Here is a 24,775-nt window from a genome sequence, read left to right as displayed (position 1 = left end):
CAGCTCCACTTCTACAAGATCCCAGCACCCACTTGGGTTCCCCAGGCTGCTCCTAAATCTTCCTTGCTTGGAAAGTGACCCTCAGAGCCATAGGGCTGGTGAGAGGAGATTGTTGGGTGGGAAGGACTCAGGGACCCACACAGAGTTGTAGAGGCAAATCTCACTGCCCTGGACCCAGCAAGCTCAGCCCACCACTGCCTAAAACCATTGGGATGGTGTAGCTGGTCCACCAGAAAGAAATAAAAATCAAACTTCTGGGTATCTAGCAAAAAGAATAGGAAAAAAAAAAAAAAGGTGGGCAGGTCCCTTGCACTTCATAGCATGTGGCATTTATTAGATATAAATTTGCACACAAAAATAGGAAAGCATGGCTAACTCAGGATGCTTGGTGCGGGTATCTGTCTGTAGTCCCTCCCACAGACATACAGGCATTCCTGTGCACTCACACCCCTGGATTACTTTGCTGACACACAGGTAAAGCTCTTTTGTTTGTTAGAATTACTTTTAATCAAAAATATCTGTAAATTATAGAGAAAGAGTGTGGGCACAGGTTGGAGAGAGAGAGAAAAAAAAAAAAAAGAAAAGAAGAAGAGAAAGCAAACTTCAGTTTCAATAAAATGAGCCCTCTGAGTCATCTGCTTTGCCGGCTTTGTGACGTGGTGGGACTTACTCTAAACCCCATAAATAAATAGTACCAGGAAATATTACACCTGAAGAGCCCTGCATAGACATTTTTGCTTGCACACATTTGCTCTTTCTATTCTTCTTGCTTCCCCCCACTCCCTGCCTCCCATGTCCATTTTCTGCTTCGTTAAAACGCACTCACTGAACAGCTCAGTGTACCCAGCCAAGTATCTCTTTTTTTTTTTCTTTTTTGAGAGAGAGAGAGAGAAAGAAAAAGAATTTCTGATAAAATTATCGTGGTTATCGATTTTCTGAACGCCGTTTCTCCCCTCTCTGTCTGCACGCTCTCCCCCTCTCCTCCCCCTCCTCCCATTCCGCACTGCAGAGTTCCAGCAGCAGCCAGGCGATGGGCACTTCCAGCCAGGAGATACCCTGTGTTTGTGCCAGGCAGCTGATGGACCGAGAGATGGGAGATGGGGAAGGGGAGAGGAATGAGGGATGCACAGTGGTGGGGAGGTGTGGCTCAGTGGCCGCGTGTTGGGGATGTGGCATTTTTACGGAGCAGTCTCGCTTGAGGTATGACACCTGTGTGAGGTAGGTGCCTGGCTTTCTTATTTGTGGGTTCAGAACACCGTTTTGCCATTGAAAAGCAACGACGACCATACCAATGGAAAAAAAAAAAAAAGAAAAAAACACCACTCCAAACTCCACCCTTGGTATCTTTGGTTAAAAAAAAAAAAAAAAAAGGGCTGGTGTCTTTTTCTTTTTCTTTTTCTTTTTTTTTTTGAGAAAATGGAAAGAAAATGTATATATATATTATTATTTATTATATAACAATGTCAACATCAACACCACAAAAAAAAAAAAAAATAATAAAACTAGTTGTTTTCATTCCAGCACTCTGGCCATGTTGAGAAAGGCAGCAGGAGTTGCGTGCCCCTTTGGGAACAAGAGGAGCAGGGGAGGGCCGGGCGGGGGCTGGCTGTGGCAGCGACACAGACCGGGGGGGACGTGGGGGCAGTGTGCTGCTCCGCCGGGTTTGCCTTCTGAACCAGGACACGGGGGGGCACATCACACCGTGGCCAATGAGCGCTCCATCCTTGCTTGCAACCAGCGGCACCGTCAGCGTCCATCCCTCTCGAGTGCTAATGGTGAACATTCACTTAAAGGAGTCTTGCAAAATGCTCTCGTTTTTGTTATCGATGGGGTGGGTTTTTTTCCCTTTTTTTTTTTTTTTTCCTTATTTCCACCTCCTTTTTTTTATTTTGTTTTTTGTTTTTTGTTTTTTTTTTTTCCCATTTCCATCGACTGCCTCGTTAGCTGTTCTCGCTCCACTCTGGCACCATGCCCACGCCGTGCACCGAGTGGTACTGGTGGGGCGAGAGGGTTCGAGGCACGCCGTGGGAATAGAGGAACTCCGCAGGCTGCAAGCTGCTGGGAGGGGACTGGATGCCGGTCTGAGGTCCGCACTGCCGCACAATTGGTTGGTGAGAAACCGAGGTCTGGTGCTGGAACATGCTATGGGTGTCTCCTATCTGGGGGGACGTGTGGTTGGCCACGCTGCTGAGCCGGGGCATCAGTGGCCCCGAGGTGAAGTGGGCAGAGAAATGCTGGTAGGGTAACCTGTCCATGGGCTGCATGGCAGACACTGTGCAACTGCTGTAGGATGGCACGCTGGGCCACGTGTTACAGCTGATGTCTTCCAGGCTGGGCACAGGGTCCGTGGGGGGAGCAGAGCTGGCGTACATACATGCCTGGCGCTGGGCTGATTCAGTCCTGTACGATGTGTTCAGTCCCTGTTGCTGGGGATAACTGGACCTGTAGAAAGGATCTTCTTCTGCTGGAGAAGTTTCCATGTAGGGCTTCTTGTAGGGATGCTCGGTGGTGGAACATTCCTCATCTGCTGGGAGAGAAAACTCCTGGTAGCAAACAACAATATCATGCCCTCAGCTGAACCTCCCTCTCTGAAAGCTGCCAGGACCATCCTCCTTCTACCAAGGGCACACCCATTACGGGGCTGAAGCAGACATGTCCTAATGACCATCTAGTTCCAGTCCCTCTGCAGCAGACGCATCTCCCAGTGCTGTCACAGCCCTTCCTTGGAATCGCTCTGAGCAGATCCCAGCGAAGCTGCTCGTTGTGCCTGCTGGGCTGGGGAGGGAGGGATTAGCTGGGAGCTCTGGGAGGAAAAGCAATGCTGTAAGAGGCAGAAGGGACCCTGAGACTTATTTTTTCTGGGGATATCCCATGACACCAAACTCATCTCCATCAGCTGCCAGCACATCTCCTGCCTGCAGACACAGCACCGTAACCAACACCCCCACTCCCAGAGCTTATGCTGTTAATTAAAAGCTTATACAGTTATACACTTCTGCGATAAGTGACACAATAAAAAATCTACTGAGAGAGCACCAGCTATGACAGAGGTGAGGCAATCAGATTTAACAGTCCCAGCCTTCAGCTGTGCCAAGGGGCACATAAATCCACACAGGGCTGCGTGCTGGGGCCAAGGAAAATGAAAAAGTGAATTTTCCAGCTCCAAACAACAAGGCACAGCTTGCAGAGCCCTTTGTTTCCCGCAGCATCCCCGTGCCAACAGTGGGAAGGAGATAAACAATGTAGGTGAAATCCCTAGGGGGAGTAAAATGAATAAATGAATATGTGCTTATTTATTCATTCACAGGGTCATCAAATGAAATCCAGCTCTGCTGGAATGGATGGCAAAGTTCCCAGGAACAAGAGCTTCACCAAGAGATTTTAAGGTCAGAGAGGCAAGGGAAAGGGAGCCTGTTCTGACCCACGTTAACTTGCTGCTGCTGCTCTAAGAGCAGGATTCCTGGTGCAGGCAGGAAAACATGGCACTCCATCTAAAGGCTCCTGGTGCAGAGAGCTCTGCACCCTCTCAACAAGCATAACATTGGAAAGAATACTGCCAAGAAATGACCCTCTTCAGATTTTCTCAACTAGAGTGATTTGAATTGCAATATTTTGACCCCTAAAATGCAAAAGAAACAAAACGTTCAGCAAAAAGGAGGACTAAGAAGCATCTGTCCGCACCAGGAAGCACCACGTTTCCGCTGGGCTGCTCCACATCCCACCTTCAGGATGTGCAGGCACTGCTTGTTTCTGGCAGACATGCCGTACCCTTATTGCTATAAGCAGCCATATGTTCCCCCTGGAAGCTGCACCCGTTCTGCTTGTAATATAACCCATCATCCCCCTCAGGTGCCTACCCAGTGCAGCCAGCACATCCGGGCACCGAAGGGCAGGAGAACCACACACTGAAACAGCATCTTTGGCACAGCCAAAATGGTAAGTGGATGCAGCAGCATATCGCTGTCCTCACTTCTGATCAGGTTCATTGTAGAAATAAAGGTGATGCAGTTCCATGCAAGACGAAAGCTGGAAGTCTTGGTTGTGAGCATGGTCTGTCACAAGAAGCGCATCTGCAGTACCGGCCGGAGTGCTAGCTCCTACACACAGCCTAAAAACTTTGGATCGCTAACCCACCGCTGAGTAATAAGAACGCTGGGGTGGAAAAACAATGTCTTGTAAAATGAAGCATTGTTCTACTAATAAAATTTTCAGCATTAAACCGCATTACTCTGCTGGCATTAGAAGCTGTTGGCTTGGGGTTTGACTGTTTATTTTATTTTATTTTTTTAAGTATAAAGCTCAAAACAGTCAAACTGTTTTTCCATTGTGCTGAAGTGTGCCTGACTTACAACCTGAGGCTGCTGATTTTTCCGTTGAGCCCAGACGTTCCACTCCCTGCTGCAGCACAGCCAGGCAGGGCTGCAGACCCACAGATCTTCTTCCAGAACACATTGCAGGTGGAAAGAAGAAAATAAAAACAACCAGCACATGAGTGGAAACCCTATAGCTGCCTCCTCCTCTTTGCAAGCTCTAGCAAGTGCTCTGCTGTCCTTCCTAGAGCCATGCTCACTGATGTCAATGCGGAAAAGACACTGACATTCCAGTTCTTAAGAAGTTTGAAGGGACTGTACCCATCTCCAAAGACGATGCTAATAGAGGACCACAGCCTGCTCTACCAGCACCTGCCTGCCCCCCAGCCCCTCTTCCTACTGCTTTCCCACCTCTTTCTCAGTGCTAAAGAAGAGGTATTCCCATCCTGAGCAGTTCAGAGCCAACCCCACCTGCTCCGGAGCCTGAACAGTGCATCCCAAGGCCATAACCCTCTTCCTGAAGGTCCTCTTACATCCTCAGCACCAGCAAGGCATAGCAGGGACACACCTGCTCTGCTCTGGCTTTGCTTCTTGATGCTGGCTCCCTAACAGCCCCCCCTCTCCTTTTCCTGGTGGCACACCTTTGGGAGATGCTGACCATCCTCTGCGCTCATCGCTGTTCTTGGAAGCCTGGGGTGGCAACCACCTCTTGTGAGCAGCCCCTTGATACTGCACAAATCTCCAACAGCAGAAGGTTCTGCCAAGCAGGGGAGGCTGCCAGCGCCTGGGAGAAGTGGATCCAAGGAAAATGGAGCCTGCAGAACACGTGGAAACTGGCTCCCTATTAGATGATCTGTCTAATGAAGGAGTTTGAATGAGAGCACAAGCAGTTCCAAGATTTCCGGTATTTACTACTTCCAGCTGGGTTGTAAATACCACACAAATGACTTCTTAAATAGAATTTTCCCAATTCCAGGATTAGACCTATCCAAAGCGAAATGCGAACATGTAAAAGCTCTGGACTTCAGGGTACCCAGGGCCCACCTCTTCCCCTAGTGCAAATCCCCTTGAAGGGAGAGCTCCTTTCCTATTCATGACACTCAGCTCCCTGGGATAGAGGACAATGAAGAATGGGACCCAAATGTTTTAGTTTTTAAAGCTCACCAGCACTTCCCAGACATTACAGTAGGTTCATCCCAAATTTATGAGGGACAGACAATGGATGATTATCATTAATGCTCTTGTTTTGCCCATTCTGGTTTCTTGTATGAATCTAACATGAGCAGGAACAGCCAATCACGACAAATAAATCCAACAAGGGTTGTCAAAGAAGAAAAGGATGGATTCAACCTAAATGTGCATCCCGAAAGGGCAGACAAGTCATATGTCCTGGGACATGAAACCTAAGATGTGTTGTGGCCGTGGCAGTTATTTTAGCAATCACACTGCTTGCAGTGGCTGTATTGCACTGCAGGGGAACACAACGGAAAGAGATACAAGGCAGAAAAAAAAAACAGCGTCAAAAGCTGGAGGCAGCAAATGGCTGGTACTGCCTGCAGAGGTGCAGAATGCATCTCCTGCTGAGGCACTGGGGTGTCTGCATGAAGCAGCAGAGCTGGGTGCACACCAGCCTCATGAACAACTCCCCACCTTGGAGGCAGGCTTCTCTGCACCCCCTTGCTCCAGGCTCTGAGCTACATCTGCTGCATCCTCCCAGGCTGAAGACACCTCTGGCTGCAAGGTAGCTCAAGGCTTGGCCAACTCATTGCACCTCATAAAATGCTGGCAGGATGAGAAGAAGGTCTTCCTACAGCTGGCTTTTATTCAACCCTTGTCCTACAGCTTCTTCAGGAGAAAGAAATCTCATCTCCCTGTGATGAGGGAGAAACCAGTTTGGTAAAAGGTCGGCCCACGCTAACAGTGCCTGTTCTTGAGGAAAAGGGGGAAAGGCACTGCTGCATCTCCACCACCCGCAGCAGAACAAGAAGGAGATGAGAGATATATACTTCCCCATGGGCAGGGTCACATCCAAGCTAAGTGGCTGAATGACACAGTTCTTGCTGGTTGGAGCCGGTGGATTCTGCCGCATCCCTTTTCTCCCTCACAGTGCCAATATGACAACTTTTACAACCTCCCCCGGGAGAAGCTGTTCCAGTCGCCTCCTGTTCAGCATCACAAGCATCCCAGAAATCTGCCAAGTGGTTGGGATTGTGTAAGGCTGGGAGGGAGCAGAGGTTTAGAGGGACGACTTTTTAGTTCACAGGAAGTCTGAGGGAGAGGATAACACAAGGGAAAACAAGCCCTGATGCCCTAGTTGGGATGTGGGGCTAAAATGAAAGTCAGAAAGCCAGCTGCCTGCTGGCAAGTCCTTTTGGGCTACCCAAGCACAGCCGTGAGACAGGAAGAAAGGGAGAACAACTAGAGAAAAGGCAAAGCTTTAATAGATCTTTGTTGCAGACTAAAAATCCACATCAAGAGATGAGGCCACTCCTTAGTAGGACACAGTTGTGGAGTTCATCCATCCATCCCAGAGCAATCCATGTGAAATGCCATAGGCAATCGCAGTCTGGAGCTAGGACACAATGCAGGACAATTCAAGCCTTTGGGACTGCCATTCCCTAGCATTTAGCATGTCCAGAAAGTGCCTGGAGCAGCAACCCGTCACATCATACTGGGGTCATTCCCAATGTCTTGACCCCGTGTTCCCATCCAGGCACCAGGAACTGCCACACTGGTGGCTCTGGGATGTGTCCTTCCTTCCTCACCCAGAAGAGGATCTGCTCCCTGAGACAGAGGAGCCTTCAGAGATAACATCCCTGCTGCTCTCCCCTAATGCAACTCCGTATCAGATCTCCAGAGTGAATCCATCTTGACTTGACAGCTCAGAACAACACTGTCAAGCACAGAGCAAATTCTTGGTCTCAAGTCACCAAGGAAGGAGAAGTTGAATAAGGTGCTATTTAGCTGCTCAAACAGACCCATTCTTTACCAAGCCTAAACGAAGAGTCACCCTCCTGATTAGAAGGGCTCTGAAGAAACATCACAAGATGTCAAACCTGGATGGAGCGGTATCCGAGAGCCTGTCTTGGAAAGCAGAGGTGGTATTTGCTACAGAAGATACAGACACCAGCTGGTCTCGAACACAGCCAAATTGCCCTCTGCCCCTAGGAGCACTTATCCATAACCACAGCCTTGTGAGAAGGAAATCATCTGCTGGAGACGAATCCTAAACTGACTGAAGAAGAGCCAATGCTTGAGGAGTTGATTAGGACTGATCACACTCCTACTTACACTTCTCCTTTGATGAGAAGGCTTGTTAAAAAAATATGCAGAAAGACTGAAGTAGGAAAGCAGGAGAGGTGTGAGGAAGAGTTTAGTATTTCACTGAAGGAGGAGAGGCTGCAAGAGGAAGATAAAGAGAAATATAATAGATAGGGTTATTTTCCCTGGTTTAATGAAGATCCTGTTCAGCACTAGAGGAAAGTGCCATGCTCAGCCTGAGTTTGAGGTGAAACCTTGGATCGTGCTCTGATTTATCTGGGAAGAATCGCTCATCTCTCAGTTTTTGTTGTTGTTGTTGTTGTTTTAATTAATTTCACTTTGCAAAGCGCTGCTTGGCAGCTTACGCTGGCTCTCTGTTTCCCATTAACTTTGTGTTTCTTTTCTTCAAGCCCCCGTGGATGTTTTCGATTTGCTGGATGCATGGGAGGGGAAAAAGCACAGCGAGGAGAGCAGGGGCTCAGGCTCCTGAGACACACAGCTTTGGGAAGAGGCCGGTGGTATCGGACAGGACGCTGCTTCTCTTTGATTAAAGCGTTTGGCGGCTTTGATAAAAGGCCCTTAACTGCTTGTGCCACTCAAGCCATCAGGGAGATAATGAGGGGCCGTTGGCCCTACAGACAAGGACGCGCTTGGCCAGTCTCCTGCACTTTTGCAAGGGCCACGCAGGCCAGAAGGGGCCGGGGAGCTTATTGCGGGGCAGATAGTCGTCTCTTTTGTGACAATAAGAGGAAGTGAGATAATTGAGGGATTGAGGGAAACCACCCATGGAGACACCACTTAGTGGGAATCCCAAAACTGGAAGGAAACCTCTGCTGATTCCTTATCGCTTTACAATGTGGAGGCGAATGATGAATTGCCCTGTGGTGCAGGGACATGCAGATTGTCTGAAGGGCCGCTGCCATTTGGGCCAGCTTGTTTTGTTCAGTTTCAGTGGAGGGGAAGAGGAACGTCAAAAGCTCAGCTCCCAGGGCTCTGAGGCTGGATCTCAGGCTACGAGACACCAAGGGCCACTGTCCCACTGCTAGCATGGTGTTTAGTGGCAGTACCACCATGTCCCAGCAGCTTGCACCCATCGTTCTGCACCAGGATGGGGGGAGCAAGGGTGACACAGCTCACTCAGACTGCAGGGACACTCTGGGAGGGCACTGCTGTTCCTTACTCCACACCTGGCTACTCTCTTCCCACCATGGCTTGGATACAGTTTGTATGAGAACCAGGGCCACCCCACTGGCTGGAGGACTCGGAAAATTATGCCTCCATTTCTCACTGTTTGACTCAGCTCCACAACAGGAAAATATTAAGATTTCTCAATGATTTTTGTTTTGCATGTATACTTGTATACAAACATCCCCAGATGCAATCCTACAATACTTAAAGGATTCACCAAGGGTGAGACTTCTATTTCCACTGCCCTGCTGCCCCATCTGCCAGCACTTTCCAGCAGCCACCACCTTTGCCCTGAGTCTACACTGCACATCTCAGTGCCCTGGGGTTACAATGCTAAAAATAATGGCATGTGGCTTGCTGATAGCACCCTGCAGGGAAGCAGGAAGGGATCTGCTGTAGGAAGAGGCTACCAGGCTGGAGCAGTACTTGGCGCATCCAAATGCTGTGGTGTGTGCTGTCTGCTTTTGGCTTTTCCTGTGCACCAAGTCCAAATCCTGGAGAAAAGTGAACAGAGGTAGGCAGCCATGACCTCCTGCCTACCCCATAGCACTCTGCCCTGGAAATTCCCTATTTTCCTCTGAGGGTCTGGGCCTGATCTGAGGTTTTTCCTTTCGCAGTCCTGAAGCGTTTCTGCATCTGGGCACTCCCATTGCTCCGGGAGAGGAAGGGAGAGCCTGCAAAGTGCCTGCTCCTGCCTGAGAACAATTATCCCATCCGTACCCCAGGCTCTTCACGCCAGGACGAGCTGAGCAGTCAGTGTAAAGCACTCACAGTGTGATCCCTCAAGCTCTGTCAAAGCAGGTCAGTCACGGCAGAGGGGAATGAACATGGATATCATGATTTTCAATCCATGCCCCGCTCATTAGACCAAGCATTTAAGTGGAAATGCTTTCTGCATATGGGCAAATGTCTTCCAACCATGAGACTTTTAGACAAAAACCACAAAATCCAAGCTGTCAAGGTATCTACACTCAGAGATTAACCCTGTCTGAGGGCTACAGAGGCAGAAAAGTCAACTTTATCTCCAGCAACAGCTATCTTGCCAAGTGTGGATTCACCATTGGTGGAAGATGCCAGCGCCTCTCCCAGCAGCTGCTCCCAGCCCGGGGCAGAGGAAAGAATTCAGGCTCCCACTAGTGAGATGAGTCTCCTAACCCTACTCCATGCTGTTCCCCACCTCCATTGCACAACCCTCAGCCCTTGCCCATCTTCAAATAGCACCATAAAGCAAGCCAGGACCACCCAGCCCACAGCAAGCGAGAACCACAAAGTAACGGCCACGGTCACACTAGGGAGGGGGGAAGTCACAAGCAGCAGTATTCGAGGCCTGACCTTTTCTCTTGGTGCAGTGGTAGATCTGACTGTGCTCCTGGGAGATCGGGTAGGGGTTGGCGGGCGGCAGCAGGTCCTGGGAGGTGCTTGACACCCCATTCTCACACTGGTATTGGGAGCCCAGGTTGGAGGAGGTGGAAAGGACCCTGGCCTCGCTGCTGAAGGGGCTGTGATTCGAGGACACTTTCTGTCTCACTGTGCTCCTGGGAACAACCGGGTACTCTTTACTAAAAGCAAACAAACAGACAAACAAATAAGTAAAGCAGAAAAGCAATCAATTAATAAATAGATTGGTGAATTAATAAATGAAAGCAGCACATTAGTGTCATGGTGTTGGTGAGACTTTCAGGGAAATAGAGACAGCCCTCCCAGGAGACTGCATCCCCATCACACGTCGTCACTGCAGCATGTACTCCCTCGCTTTCCTTCTGCTATCTTTCTCTTTGTATTCTTGACTCTTCCACCACTATTATTTTACACACGCACATAAGACAGATATATGTAGTCATAGCAAAATACACAAGATTTACACGTACACAGTATGATGGCATTTGTGAATCACTTCCTATTTATATCATGTACATGAGCATGTGAGAAAATAAAAACCTCAATTCTGCCACGTTGTTTACAGGGAATCAGGCTGACGTGGAGGTGGATTAAATATTTAGGTCTACTTTTTCCCTGTGTGGTTGTTGTCCCCATTCCTTTTCCCCAGGCTCCTCCAGCCTGGTTGTCCTGAATGGGTATCTCTGGACCAGAGAAGAAGCTCCCTCACAGAGTGCTCAGAAAAGAGAAATAAAATATCACCAGGAGCCATGTGCCTGAGCAGAGCCACACCAGGAGGGCGAGCAGTGATGGAAAGCGTGGTTTGTTTCCTTGTTTTGAAATCTGGTTTGAAGCAGGGGTGCCTTGCCAACAGTGGCTACAAATCCCCTCTCCTACAAGAGCATACAATGTTTTGGAGACATTTCTCCAAGCACATCAGTAATGTGTGGCAGGACAAGATTATTCCCACAGGAAAGAGATCTGACCGGGAGGCTCAGAGACCAGAGACCTCAGGTGAGATGCTAACCTTCTTCTGCTCTGCTTCCACTACAGCTGGGCACTTGCTGAACCCAAGGATTTGCTGGGCTCAGAGCAGCCTGAACCAGAGCTCAGATCACAATACAACTTTCCTCTTTGAAGCCACAATCTCTGCAGCAAGGTGGCTTAGAGGTGCCCTGCTCACCTGCCCAAGGGTGGATCCTCCAATCCCACCTTGAACGGGCTCTCCTGGCCACCTACGCATGGAGGATGAGCCCTGAATCTTCTCTTAGGCCTTTTAGAGAGAACCTATCACAGCAACAACTCAGAACTTATTTACAAAATTTAACAATACCAATTATGTAAACCTACTCCCAGCAGGGAGCTTTCATCCAAACCACTGCTGTGGTGACTGCCAGAACCATTAGCAACAGAGCAGTTATAGAGGGGAAACTCACCCAGGAGCTCAAAACCAAGTGAATGTGTTTCTCATTGTGCCATGAAAGCTTTCCAAACCCCGGGCACTGGTGACTTGCCAAGCAGAGCCTGCTCCAAAGGTGGGGTTCTTCCCCCGCCAGCCCTGCAGCTCCTTCCTGCAGCTGACTGACCATGCAGCTTTTTGCCCAAAAGTGAATTCCAGGATGTGCATGATGAACAAAAAGAGAGATGGGCTGGTAGGAATGTGGGAGGAAGCGGGGACTCATTCCTCGGGTACACAAGGCAGTAATGGGTGCCAGGAGGTGCTGTGTGCTTCAGGAGACTGCTCCATCAGTGGGCAGCCACTGCCCGTGATTCCATTGCGGGAGCTCCTGCTGGAAAGTGGTCTTTCAGGAAGGTCAAGAGCTAAGGCCTTCAGACCTCTCTTCAGATAAATTCCCTAAGTACTAGGTCTCCCAGCCCTACCAGATTATGGCTTTGAGCTGTCTGCTTCTGCCATGCTCCACCTTCATGTATGGGTCTTCATGGAAATGGTACCAGCATGGTGCCCAAAGCTGCATCCTCACATTTCTGTACTAAGGAGACAAGATGCCTGCACCTGACTCTCCTCCCTGATCAGAGACTGCTACATGGACTGGCTGATCCCTTCTTCCTCAGCTCCATACACACCTCCCAAAAATGACACAGTCCTCTTTTTGTTTCCCCAGTGGAGTGCCTGTGAGCTGCCATGGAGGAGGGACTCACTGTGGCCTGATGTCACACCATGTTTACCGTGGCTCTTCTGGAGGACAGCAAATCTGACTGCTGTCACAGTTTCTCCCTTCTTCTGGAGTGGAGGTATTAGATGCCTCCATTGGACTGCCCTTTCACAGGTGTTTCTTCCAGTAACCTCTCACAGGAGCTCACAGGGACCTCCATCCGCATCAGGCTCTCACTGTGCAAGGCACCATCTGAACACTGACAAGCAGCACTCACCCCGATACTGCTCACCTATAACAGTGCTTTCTCTGTCGCTACGGAGACCTGATTGTTTTTCATTAATAAAAGGTACTTCCTTTCTCTAAAAGAGCTATGTGCCTTAAGCTGCAATATTTTGACCCCAAAGTGCCCGGCAGAGGTGGTGTCAGGGTCAAACTCCTGTTGTGCACTGGGGACCAAGTTCCTTTCCAGCTGCTTTTCCCAGGGAAACCACAGCCTCCGTGGCTGCCAGAGGAGCGTGGTGCTCCATGGCATGGCAGGACATGTGCTGGAGAGAGCGGCTGGAAACGCCACATTTCCAGCAGCACTTCCCAGGAGGCATCATAGGGAGTTCTCTCCAGACATAAATATTTCCATTTCAGTCAAATATGTTGGGTGTTATTTTTGCCCTCAAAATTAACAGTATGAGGAGTGAGAGGCAGGAAACTAAATATCAAAAATATTATCTTCCTTTCACATTTTTTTTTCTGTAGTCAAAGGCAATTCTCTCTGTATTTCTACTCCTCTGTTCCTTACAAGGTCTGGCTTCTAATAAAGAGATTGCTTTGGTGCATTATAACACTACGGTCATCTTGAAGCATTTGTACTATTTCCCGAGCACACAATACACAGTATGCACAGCTACCACTTTAGATTGCCTTTTGGTCTTTAAAAATGCATTTATTTTTTTTTTTTTCCCACTGAATACCTAAAAGTCACCATCCCCGAAACAGCTGGTTGTAATCCTGGGCAACAGCTTAATGGAATTAAATCTTTCATTCACTGCTGGCACACAATGCTTGTTGCGTCCAGAACTGTTGCTGTCCGAAAAAATGGTGGAGAAGTTGAGAGAACTGACTTACCGTGGCAAGACAGGCAGTTGTCTGCACAGCAAGGAAAGACTGCTGCTCCTGGGCGAGCATGAGTAACAGTTTTATATAGGGTTGTTAATGAACTACGTTTTAATGCAAAAAAAAAAGAAAAAAAATAGAAGAACAGAAACCTTTGGGTTGGGAAAGAATTTACAAGGAAGATGTCACTGGTACACTTAAAGTGAGCGAGAGTTAGTACTGATGAAGATTTGGTTACCACAGCTCATGTATTACAACAGCAGAGGAGGACTGGGAGGAAGCAGGAGCCACTGTGCAAGGGGCTGAACAAGCTCTGCCAGGTGAGATTAGCCAACTCCTTCCCATTGTCACATCCCATGGCATCTTTCCCCTTCCCCGGCCAAATGACACCCTCACCATGACACGATGAGATCACTTAGGCCACCAGTTTGTATCTAGCAAAGGATTCAGGGGAGGAAGTTCAAGGAGGTATTGTATCTTAAAGTTGTAAACCTCTTTGGCCTCTGCACACTAATAAAAACTGTGGAAAAATGATAAACGTATCTCTTCAAAGAGTGGCATCCCATTCACTTTCCTGCTTATCACTATGTTGCAAAAGAATAGTGAATTTTCATAATTTTCATGTGCAGACTTGAAGTTCCCTAATTTACAAATCATTGCATAGTAAACATTATCAGCAGACAAAAAAAAAAAAAGTTAAAAATCTCTCCATAAATCCAGTTTATAACTGGGAATCTTCTGTGTTGCAACATCCAGTCCCTAGTAGCCCTAAGCAAATGGTTCTGTAATGGCTTTTCTGATATTTCTGCAACAAAGCAATGGGTACCAGGCTCTACAGAGCTGTTGTAGTAACAGTAATGAGACTACAAAAGAGCCATTAAGTATCAGGTCCTAAAGACCATACCAATGTCTCTTCGAGGTCAGGAAGAGACTTGAGATGGAGGAGGATTTCCCCATGATTTGTTGCTGTCATGTTTTCATAGCATCCTCTAGGCTTGGCACCATCTACATCTTCTTTGTGATGACAATTCCTACCCTAAAGGCTGACCTATGGTGTATCAGCGGCCAATACCAGATTCCTCTTCTCTCTTTCTAAAGCGTCATAAGATTTAAGTCATCCACTCAGCACCCATGGATGCAGTGGTGCAGGATCAAACCCTTATTCCAGATGTGCAAATACGTCTTAAGGGTGTTTGATTTTGTATTACCCAAGCCACCAATTTTTGTCCTTCCTGCTGCGATTTGAGAGCAGGAAAGAAATGAAAGTCAGCCACAGAAGATATAGAGAGGAAGAGAACATAACTGACTGGAATAAGTATAACATCTCCCAGGAAAAAAAAAAAATACCAGCAAACAATTGCCAATTGTCACTGTGTATTCCTTTCAGCTTATTTCCAACATATTGTAATAAAACCGAACCTCTCTCAGGAGACTGTCTGGAGAGTCTGAGGTGGATAATCTACAGCGTGAGAGGACTTGGAGGGGGGGGGAACTACTGAGTACTTCCTTCAGTCTTAGCTCAGATGATATGATATGAGCTCTCTAAGCACGGGGACTGCAGGCCAGCCCCACAGAAAACAATGCCCCAGACTGGATGTCTACTAGAATAAGTCCAAATATCCAGAGAAATATGGAAGTCTGTTCACAGCAACAGGCTCCACCAACACATCAGACGTCCTGACCTCCTCGCCACCATGTGAAGGGGCCCAGTGCAGCTGGTTTGGGGGCACATCTATGTAAGGTACCAGTGCCCCTGTCACTCAATGAGCAGCACAGCACAAAGAGCCCATTGCAATGAACCCAAAGAAACAGCAGAGAAATTGCTAGAAACCCAGAACTCTCACTCTCAGGCAGATGAAAAGCTGGGATGTCACAGATACTGCCGTTCGTGTAATAGGAATACGGGAGGATATGGAAAATGGATGTTGGCCAGAGGCAGCATCAGTAGGCATTGATGCTGGGCAGAGCTTCTGCAGATCAGGTCCTGCTGGACAGATCCAGCAGTGGGGTAAATTGCAATACCCTGTGAATATCTCATTTTAAAAGAACAGTGGATACCCTCTTAGTGAAATCCGCAGAGTCTTATTCTGGATTTCATCTGAATCTCATCAAATTCTACAGAATGCAGTTCAAGCCTACGGTTTCCACCGAGGTTTTGACCAGGAAACTTTCCTCAGGGATGTTTTCTGGAGGAAAACATCATCTCTCCAACAGATGTTACAACCCTAAGTCTCACACTGAAAATGCTTCAGACAGCATGTGGCCCTTGGGAGATTTCAGTGATGGAAGATGGGAAATGAAAGTGGATGTAAAGATGCGATGAGAGCGAGGTTGTTTGCGGTGGACTGAGACCTACTTGCAGGAGGCAGAACAGGGCCCATCAGTCCAACACGATGTCAGCATGCTGGGGTAGATGACATTTTTAGAACCTAGAGGCTCATCCATTTACTCTACAGGCACCTGAAAACGCAACATCTTCTCTGCTGTACCAGTTCTGAATCATGGCACTGTTTATATATCCTATGAGTCTGGCTCAGTTTCTGTTCTCAGTTACACCAGGAAATATTTGGAATAGTTCCCCTGCAGCCAAGAAGATTACTGTCAATGGATGCCAAAGGAAGCAAGCTAAGGCTCAAGGTCCTTGATGGAGAAAACATATCCATAGCACTGAGCCACATCCGTGAATCACACCACTGCTCTGCACTTCACTGAGCACATTGCTCTGGGTCTCACTTTGAAAAGGCCCAGGACAGCCACCACAGGAGCTGAGAGCCACCCTTCCACATCATCATCTTTCCACTCAGAAGCTTTCCCAATAAGGAGCTTCAAGGACTAATTGCAGTAAGCCGAATGAGCAGTAACCAGGGGCTGAGATTTCCAGAAGCTCTTCAGCACCCATAGTAATCACCAAAGACAATGGGAGTTGCAAATGATCAGCAAAATTGGTTAAAGGGTTTAACAGAATTGCTCTGTCACAGCGCTCTGGCCCCAGACCACTCTGGGGTCAGACACTTCTCCCCTGCTGTCTCTTGGCAATTACAGATTAAGAAGATAAATAAAAGCCACGACTTGCATGCAACCTCCCAACTCACTCTGCAGCCATGGTCTATTAGTACAGCTCTGCTGACTGTCATGCATGGGGAATTTTTAAGGGCGAAGTCCTACGCTGGGATCTGCAATGCAGATCTCGTTGACTCTGCACAAACTTCACCCTCAGTGGATTTCTGCTGTGTGTTTTGCTCTTTCTCTCCATGCTGAATTCCCCTTCGCACAGGCAGCAGAGCCAGAAGGGATTTTTGCAGTACAGTAGGGCAAGATATCTGAAAGGACTGCTTTGCCTGATGTTCCCAGCATCACAACCACGTGGGTTGTTTTTTTTTACCTATTTATGCCTTTCAACTGCAGCATGACCACAGGATACAGATACAGTATAACAAATTCCCTATGTATTTTCCTGTAGTATGTTGACGTGTGTTTTTTTGTTGTTGTTGTTTTGTTTTGTTTTTCCCTAAAATAATCAGGAAAGCAAAAAAAAAAACTGACCTCACGCTTGGAAAAAAATTGAAACTTAAAAAAAGGCATGCTCTCCCAGAGCACTTATCCTGTCAGAGAAATGGCTGCGGGGTCCCATGTGCCTCAGGAAAGAAAGGGGGGAAGTGAACTTGTGTCAGGAGTCTGTTTGCGCCTATTTGGGATCTCTCTGGAGTTGAAGGCTATTTGTTCTGAATGAAATCATCTGCTGCTGAAAGGCTCAGTAACACTCTTGAATGAAGTTTTCTACCTGCATGGGCTTATTAACTTTTCTTCTGGGAAACCAGAGGAGGAAAAATCACCACGGAGGTCTTGCAAAGAGGAGCCACAGAGAGGGCTGGGCTCATGCACATCCACTTCTGCCCCATGGAACGCCCATCCCTCACGACAACGTGCTGCTCTTTCTTGGCCATAGCGCAGATGGAGATGGAGGGAGAGCCCTCAACAAGGCACCCGAGACCTCACTCTTAGCTCACACTTGGCTCTCAAAGTTCTCTTCCTTCCACGCTTTGTCTTCCTCCCCTCCCCCCAGCCCCTGCTGTCTGCCAAAGGGAGGTGTTTGGCAGAGGAACTGCCATCACCGAGAGCTGCTATACACCACTGAAAGACCTGAGATGAGCAAAATAATGTTGGACCCAGCAAACTGGCCTCTGTCCCACACTCCCATATGCTGACAGGCACAGCTCTTTGGGTCCAGGTGGAGCTCCTCTCTCATAACTCTAGCTATTGAAGGCAGGCGTTCACTCTAAGCACATCATTCAGACTGCAGGCAAGGCGGGGAGGGTTCCTCAGCCCAACCTACACCCATGTCACTCATGTCACCACCTTCTCATCAGCAGCTCAGCTCTCTGGAAGCCTCCTTTGCACAGAGGGAGCCTAGAAATCTAGCTCAGCCTGGAGATGCTTCTTCTGTATGGTATCTTCAGCCACCCACTGCCACCAGGTCCATGCCCTAAGAGACATGGTAGGGTCGGTGCTGGGAGCATGTCTGCCTCCAGCACTGCTCTGAGACACAGGTGATAGGGATGAGAAGGGGACGCACTACGACCATAGCTGGCACGGCTTTCCCTAAACCCACAGCGCTCCGAGCTCACACACCCTGCTGGCAGGGTTCACTTCCTCTAGGCCTGCTCTCAGCTCTGAAATGTCCCTCTGCACTGGAAGTTAAGACACAGTTAAGAATACAAAGGTGCCTAGGCTTTCCTCAGCATGAAAAATTCATTCCCTCCATGGCTACACCCCCTAATGAGATGATCAGTGACCTGATGAATGTCAGGTCACCGGTTCCCAGTACTAAAGGCTGCGCGCTGTTTTGTAAAAGCCTGTTTTTTTCCAGCTACCTTTCTTTCCTATAGTGAAGAAACTGCTCTAAAAGTATGTCCTGCCACATTCTCTGAAAGCACATGCAGCCATCACTCCCCTGAAGCCTATGTACCAACGTCTGCCAGTCAGTGAAGAAAACAGCCTCACTATGCATGCATGTATACACACATACATATATTAAAGCACGATTTAAAAATTGTATTTTAATATAGACTTATATATGAAATGTAAAACAACAAAGGTAGGTCTAACTTCTCTAATATACTCAGTGCTGAAATGTTATTTATCTTATACATACATAATTTGTATGTTTTGATATTTTAATACATTTTGTATGGATTCTGATACATTAAAAAAACCCACAAACGTGAATGCTTATTTGTTTGTATTTACAACCCTGAATGGGTCTTTATCGTAATATAATAACCTGATCCTGCTCTCTCTTTAAAAAAATGATGTATTTGTAAGGGTACAAAGTTATTTTCATGTTATCTGTACAGAGGATAATTCATTAAGGAAGCGAGCATCAGAACACTATGGATTTTAACCCTTCCCACCATGTCAGGTCTGAGCATGTGTGTTTATATATTCCAAGTGTTTCTGTTCACTGTATCAGAGTATGACCACAGGCCCCACATAAAAATGCCAAGCCATTTTTAGCACAAGCTCAGCATGGCTAGGTGCCATGCTCTTCATATGTCATGAGGCCCTTCTAATAGTCCTCACTGTTTTACCTCCTCCCTCCTCCCTCCAAAAACACCACTCTGAATGTAAACCTTTAAATCTTTCCATTGACCATAATGAAAGGGTAGTTTAGCAGCAAAAAAAAAAAAAAAAAAAAGAAGGAAAGAAAGAAAGAAAGGAAAAAAATGTGCTGGGACATCATGGACATTATTACTCAAGTTCCAGTGGAGGTTGGGGGGCTGGCACTAGGGTGGGGAGCAAAGCTATTTCAAGTGGTGGGGCATCCAAAAAAAAAAATATACATAATGAGACATTGTGCCAGTAGGATCTGTGCAAAGGGTGGGCAGCAGGGAACACCAGGCACATTCAGAAATGGTTTAGAATGAGAAGAGTAAGTGTTATATATATATATGTATGTATTTATGTATATACATATATATACATATATGTATATATATATATATATATACTTCGGATCTGAGCCTGAGAATGTCTGTATGCAAGCATACACTTGCCCATTTGGATAAGGTTATGGGTGTACTGAATATGATTTTGGGTTTGCAGGATTACAGGCATCATTTGGTGCCCACCTTTTGCACAGCTATAAGATCTATGGATCACCAGATACAGCAACTGTAAGACATGTGGATCTGCATAGCCATCAGCACCCAAGGCAACAGTGACCACCTATGGCCTGGAGGGATCTAGGTTCCTGGGCTGCCCATGGGTGAATGCCTCCGGAAGGAGACAGCATGGGCCCCTACAGCCCTCTGCTGAAAGCCAGCTCCACTGCTTCTGGAGAATAAGTGATCTAAATCACTCCTGCTCTCCTGGATGGAAAATGCTATACTGAGCCTCTACATCTGTCTTAGGTGTAATCACGGGTATGGCAAAGTTCCTGCAAAACATTTGCACCAGGAAGTAACTTGACACATGTATGAAGTTCCAAGTTAAGTGAAAGGCATGAAGTTAATTACCAGCAGAGCCTGACATTTAGAAAAGGACTTTAAACAGGATTTTTAAACAGGATTTAGGCATAAGTTTCAGCCTACGTATTTACATCCAAAACGGAGATCCAAAAAGACCTCTTCAGCCACCTGGCCCTGGAGATCCCAACATTTTCTAATGCCTTCCTGTTTCACCCTGAAGCCACTGTGTCTATACCCCTGCTCTGTGTATCCAAGGCCGACCAGGCAAACAGATCCCTCCTGCGTAAGACCCTCTGAAAGTCAGAAACCAAATCAATGCACTAAGTCTCCAGGGGCATCTCGAGAACCCTTAACAAACCTGCTCTCAGAATGGGGTTGAGGCCTTTGGCTCTATAGCACTGCCAGCTGGGGAGAAAATATCCCCCAACTCTTCTGCAATAGCCCTGTGTCCCTGTGGCCACAAACCCTGCCTCTACAACACAGGCTTTAAAACTGGAGTGGGAAGTTGTGGATGTTGGCCTCATTCACGATGGTATTTCACCAACTTGATGTAAAAGTCACAAGTAGGTGCCGGAGAAGGGAACTATCACCACGTCCTTTGTTCGCTCACCCACCAGTGACACAGAAAGCAGAACCTGGGAGCTCTCGTGGGGCTGGAGATCCCCATGACGGAGGCATGCGTTACCTCTGCATCCTGGACATCCTGTGGAGCTCCATGTCATCGCTGCCGCGGAAACCTTTAGCAAAGGGGTTGTTCTCAATCTTCAGCTGGGTGATCTGAAAGGGAGGAAACGCAGTGGGTTCATTGCAAGTCCAAGGCATGGCGAGGGAGAGGGGGGATGTTGTTTATTAAACCCAAGCCAGTTGGGATGGTGAGGGAAAGACGCTTTCAGGAACTCGAGTCATCCTTCAGCTAAGGCTCTGAGCACTCCAGATGAGGCTTCCTCTAATTCTGTCCACTGGAAAAATATCTCCTGTCAACAACCTCTCACGTCCCTCAGGCCTGCCCCATACCTAACACACAGATTTTTCACCGGAGGAAAGCTGCTTTCTGAAAGTTCCATACTGTCTTTTTGCTGGTGGGATAGAAAGGGCTGAACTGAACAGAGAGCTGGTAATGAAGGTGGCATTACCCAAACAAATTGCACTGACACCAATAGGTATTTTCTCATCAGCACTAACACCAATAGGTATTTTCTCATCAGTGCATAATCATAACCAAAATCTCCCAAGCCCTAGAGCCCCTCTCAACCAGCGCTCACCCTTGTCTGATTTCAGAGCAGCTTCTCACACGCCAGGAGCTGTGCAGCTGACATGCTTCCCCACCCAGCTGCACACCTGCAGCCACGTTACTTGAGGTTGGAGAGCAACTCCACTTCTGGCCATAATGCCTTGGAGGAATGTTTCTCTCCCAGTTTACTCTAGAACAAATTAAGGGGGACTGCTTTGCTCACCTACTTTGCTACTTTCAGAGTCTAAAGTTTGCCAGCATGAATCTTCCTCGTTCACCTAACTTCAGTCCTCCTGCAACATCAAACTTAAACATTTAAAGCGTCTGCTATAGAGAATGCCCCCTTATCCAAAGCAGCTCTGTTGCTCAAAGAGATGCAGTCCTCTCCTTTCAATACCTCCCCTGAGGACTTAGGTAAGGGTACAGGTTTTCTCAACCTCAGACTGACATTAAAGCAAATATCACCTGCGGGCCAGCAGCATTCCCCACCACACTGCTGATCTTGTACGGGCTCCCATTGCTGTGCCACATTCGCTACAAGTGCTTTGGTGGCTCTGCAGAGCAGAACTCAGACTGGATCAGGTGCGTGCTGCCCTGAGAGCCAGCCTGGTCCAGCTGCTCCTCCAGAGCGGGCATGGCAAAATGAAGACAGAATGAGCTTTGGCTCACTCGGCAGAAACACAGCCATAAACTCACTGCTGTATGAAACAAATCCGTCTGCAGCACACAGCCGGGTTCAGCAACCAGGGAGCACCAGCCTTGCAGGGAGAGGAGAGGGCCACCTCTGTGCAAAGCCCAACACCGACCTTCAGCTTACGTTATATCGAATACTTAGGCGGCAAAGGCAGCAGTTTCCCTTCTTCCCTTTCACCATTACTGCCGGGCAGTCCAAGCACAGGGCCAGGAGCAGGGAGAGCCCTGTGCTTGGAGCAGCTTCACGCACTCACTGCCTCCGGTGGAACACCATCCTTCCTCCACGCTGCTGGTGGGCCAACGGGAAAGGAAGAGCTCGGGACTGATGGCGGGAGAACAGAGAGAGGTTCATGCTCACCAAGCCGAGCACACACAACTGGACCCACCTCTTTGCCAAAATTCAAAGAGAGAAATCTGGCCCGACTAGTGTCAATAGCAAGCCCCGCCAGGTGTCTGCACGACCAGATCATTTTGTTTTTTCTCATCGTATAGTATATTTTTGCCAAAGGCCAGTTGTTTACTTGCCTTTTTTGCCTAATTTGGCCCTAAATCTCACACACAGCCTCCATCACCCACGTATGCTTGTCCCCACAGGCACTCCCATTAAATCAGGACCTAATTCACTATATAAACAGGCACTGCTTTTTTTTTTGTCACACATTTCAGATTTCAAAGCGAAGGCTGAACAAACAACCCATTTGGACCAAACTGCCATTTGAGCTGTTGTCTAGCAGTAAACCAGTGATGTATTTTATAATTAAAAGCCCCAAACAGTTAGAAAACAGCTGTGTATGTTGCAAAGTAACTGCCTATCAGTTTCCACCGTTGAGGTGATGGCACTTCTATAGTGAACAATAGGCATTATTCAACTTGTGGAACGTTCTATTTAATCTGCATTCTGAAACGCACTAAATATACGGGTTGTCCTCACTTGCCGAACCCAATGGCAATATTTGCTTGCATAAGAGAAGTCCTTCACGGAGTGAGGATTTACAGTATTGGCACCAGCACACAACCGTACAAAGGCGCGGATTCATCCCAACCTAACCCAAGGCTCTTTAGCCAAGGCGCCTGCACGGAGGACCTCAACTCCCGGTGTTCCTGCTGGAATCAAGGGAGGAGATGGGGAGTGCCAGAGGACAGGCCGGCTCTGGGGTGGGCAGCATTGCCCAAACTCTCTCCACTCACTGAAGAAGGAGCCACCAACGTGCCAGCCCCTTAGTTAGGCATCTCAGCTAACTGCTCTTTTTGACAAATCAAGTCTTTTGTCCCCCACAGAATGCCAGCAAAATATCATATGAGACCTCCATCTTGCAAAAGCATTGCTTTACTAGCGGAGAAATCTCCTAACTCTCCTTGGGAACACTTAGAAACAATGGGGTGAATGTATGTGTTGATAGAAGAAAGCCCCAAATAAAGCACCTGGGAACTTCAGACACCCTAAAACTGGGATCTGCTGCATTGGAGGGATCTAGGAGCTCTGGGCTACAGAAGGCTCTAAGTTAGGTCTGAGCTCAATGGTAGGCGGCCTTCAGATGGGTTTCCAAGTGGTTTCTCTGGATAACGCTTAGGGGCATCAGCCCTAGCATTGAGTCTAAGCCAATCTTAACAACAACAGCAACAACAAAAAGTGCAACAAATTAGAAAATAGAGAGCAAGCCCGTGAACCTCTGCTTTAGAAAACAGCCTCTGGAAGGTATTTTGTTTGGCTTCTTTTTGTCTGACTTCAAAACTATTTCAGAAGTGGAAAAGCAAATAAATGGGTGGAAATTGCCTTCTTCTGGATCGGCTTTGCCACAGCAAAACTCTGTTTAATTGACTGTAATTCATTGGGGGTGGGAACAAAAAGCTGTCAGAAAGTCAAATGACAGTGACATCATTTTAAAATAAATAAATAAATGCCACGTCCTGCAAGGTCATTAGGATGGAGTGCTCAGAGCTAAATCACATAGCGCAGATTCAACAAAAACGTAGGGTTTTGTTTCTTAATTTGTTACTGAAAGAAACTGATGGCAAAGTTATTTTCTGGCCATTGATTACTGGTGCTGCTGCAGACTCCTCAGTGACAAGCACTTTCCCAGTGCAGCCTTCCCGATCTACATTTCTCAGTGCCTGTCTGACCTATGGGTTCATCTTCACTTTAACGGGAAGCGACAGTTCCCAGTGAAATCTCAGTGCCTCTCCTCCGCGCCTTTCTCTGGGCTAACTGATCACAGAGCATGTCTGCTGAGACATTTCCAACGGCATCTCTCGCTCCAGCATGATAAAATTTAGCTTTGCATCTGGTTAGGTGGAAGAAACACACTCTTTGCATTTTTCGTTCTTGCACAGCCATGTATTTACATGGGTGTGTGTATCTAGATTCTTGAGTACTGCTATAGCCAGGGTCAAACTATCACTCTGTATTGATAAGGTTTCTCTCCATTGCTTATAAGTGCTAAACTTTGTTAGGGTTGAGATATTCCACATGAGCAGTTTGCTCTGGTCTCCTTTCTGTTTAGGATTTTCCTATCAACCAAACAGGTCCCAGACTTTCTGAGCACCACAGCCAAGGGAAAACGCACTGCTCTGACTCTCTGGAGGCTATTCCAAAGCCATTCTGAGGCTGGGCATTTTGGAAAATCCCCACAGGTGCTGGGAGTAACTGTGAGGCTGGGCTCCAGGCCTGAAAGCACAGAGCCTTTTTCTTCTGTGCTGTCACGTACCCCAGGTGGGAACCAAGTCAGTGTGGAGGAGGAAGCCAAACCAGAGTGGTGTGAAGGGAAGGACTGGATGAAGACAAGGTGGCTGCTGAGGCTGCGTGCATCTGTCTGTGGCAGGCAGAACAGCTGGATGGGGAATGGGGACTCTGAGCCCAAGGGAAAGGCTGGTGAGGGGGAGAGAATGCTGAACCCAGAGGGCAGTGAAGGAAAGGGGAGGGACTGTGAGCCAGTGGCTGGTCAGAGCTACTGGTGTGAGACAGAGGGGCTCATTGAGGAGGCTGCTGGCTGAACTGGGAGGCAGGAACAGAAGGGAAGAAGAGAC

General features: G+C 47.8%; 1 protein-coding gene across 1 annotated transcript in view; it reads right to left on the bottom strand.

Moving 5' to 3' along the window:
- The window catches only part of TBX5 (T-box 5), a 33,025-nt gene continuing 10,190 nt past the window's right edge, over positions 1,941-24,775 (bottom strand). Inside the window, exons 6-8 of the mRNA XM_021413171.1 lie at positions 20,513-20,604; positions 10,092-10,318; positions 1,941-2,524 (exon numbers count right to left, since the gene is read on the bottom strand). Coding sequence (XP_021268846.1) covers positions 1,941-2,524; positions 10,092-10,318; positions 20,513-20,604 — 903 coding nt within the window. The remainder of the gene's footprint in view (positions 2,525-10,091; positions 10,319-20,512; positions 20,605-24,775) is intronic.

Source organism: Numida meleagris, chromosome 14 (genome assembly GCF_002078875.1).
Source record: "Numida meleagris isolate 19003 breed g44 Domestic line chromosome 14, NumMel1.0, whole genome shotgun sequence".
Taxonomy (NCBI): domain Eukaryota; kingdom Metazoa; phylum Chordata; class Aves; order Galliformes; family Numididae; genus Numida; species Numida meleagris.
Note: the sequence above shows the minus strand (reverse complement) of the source record. Positions and strands in the feature narration are given on the sequence as shown.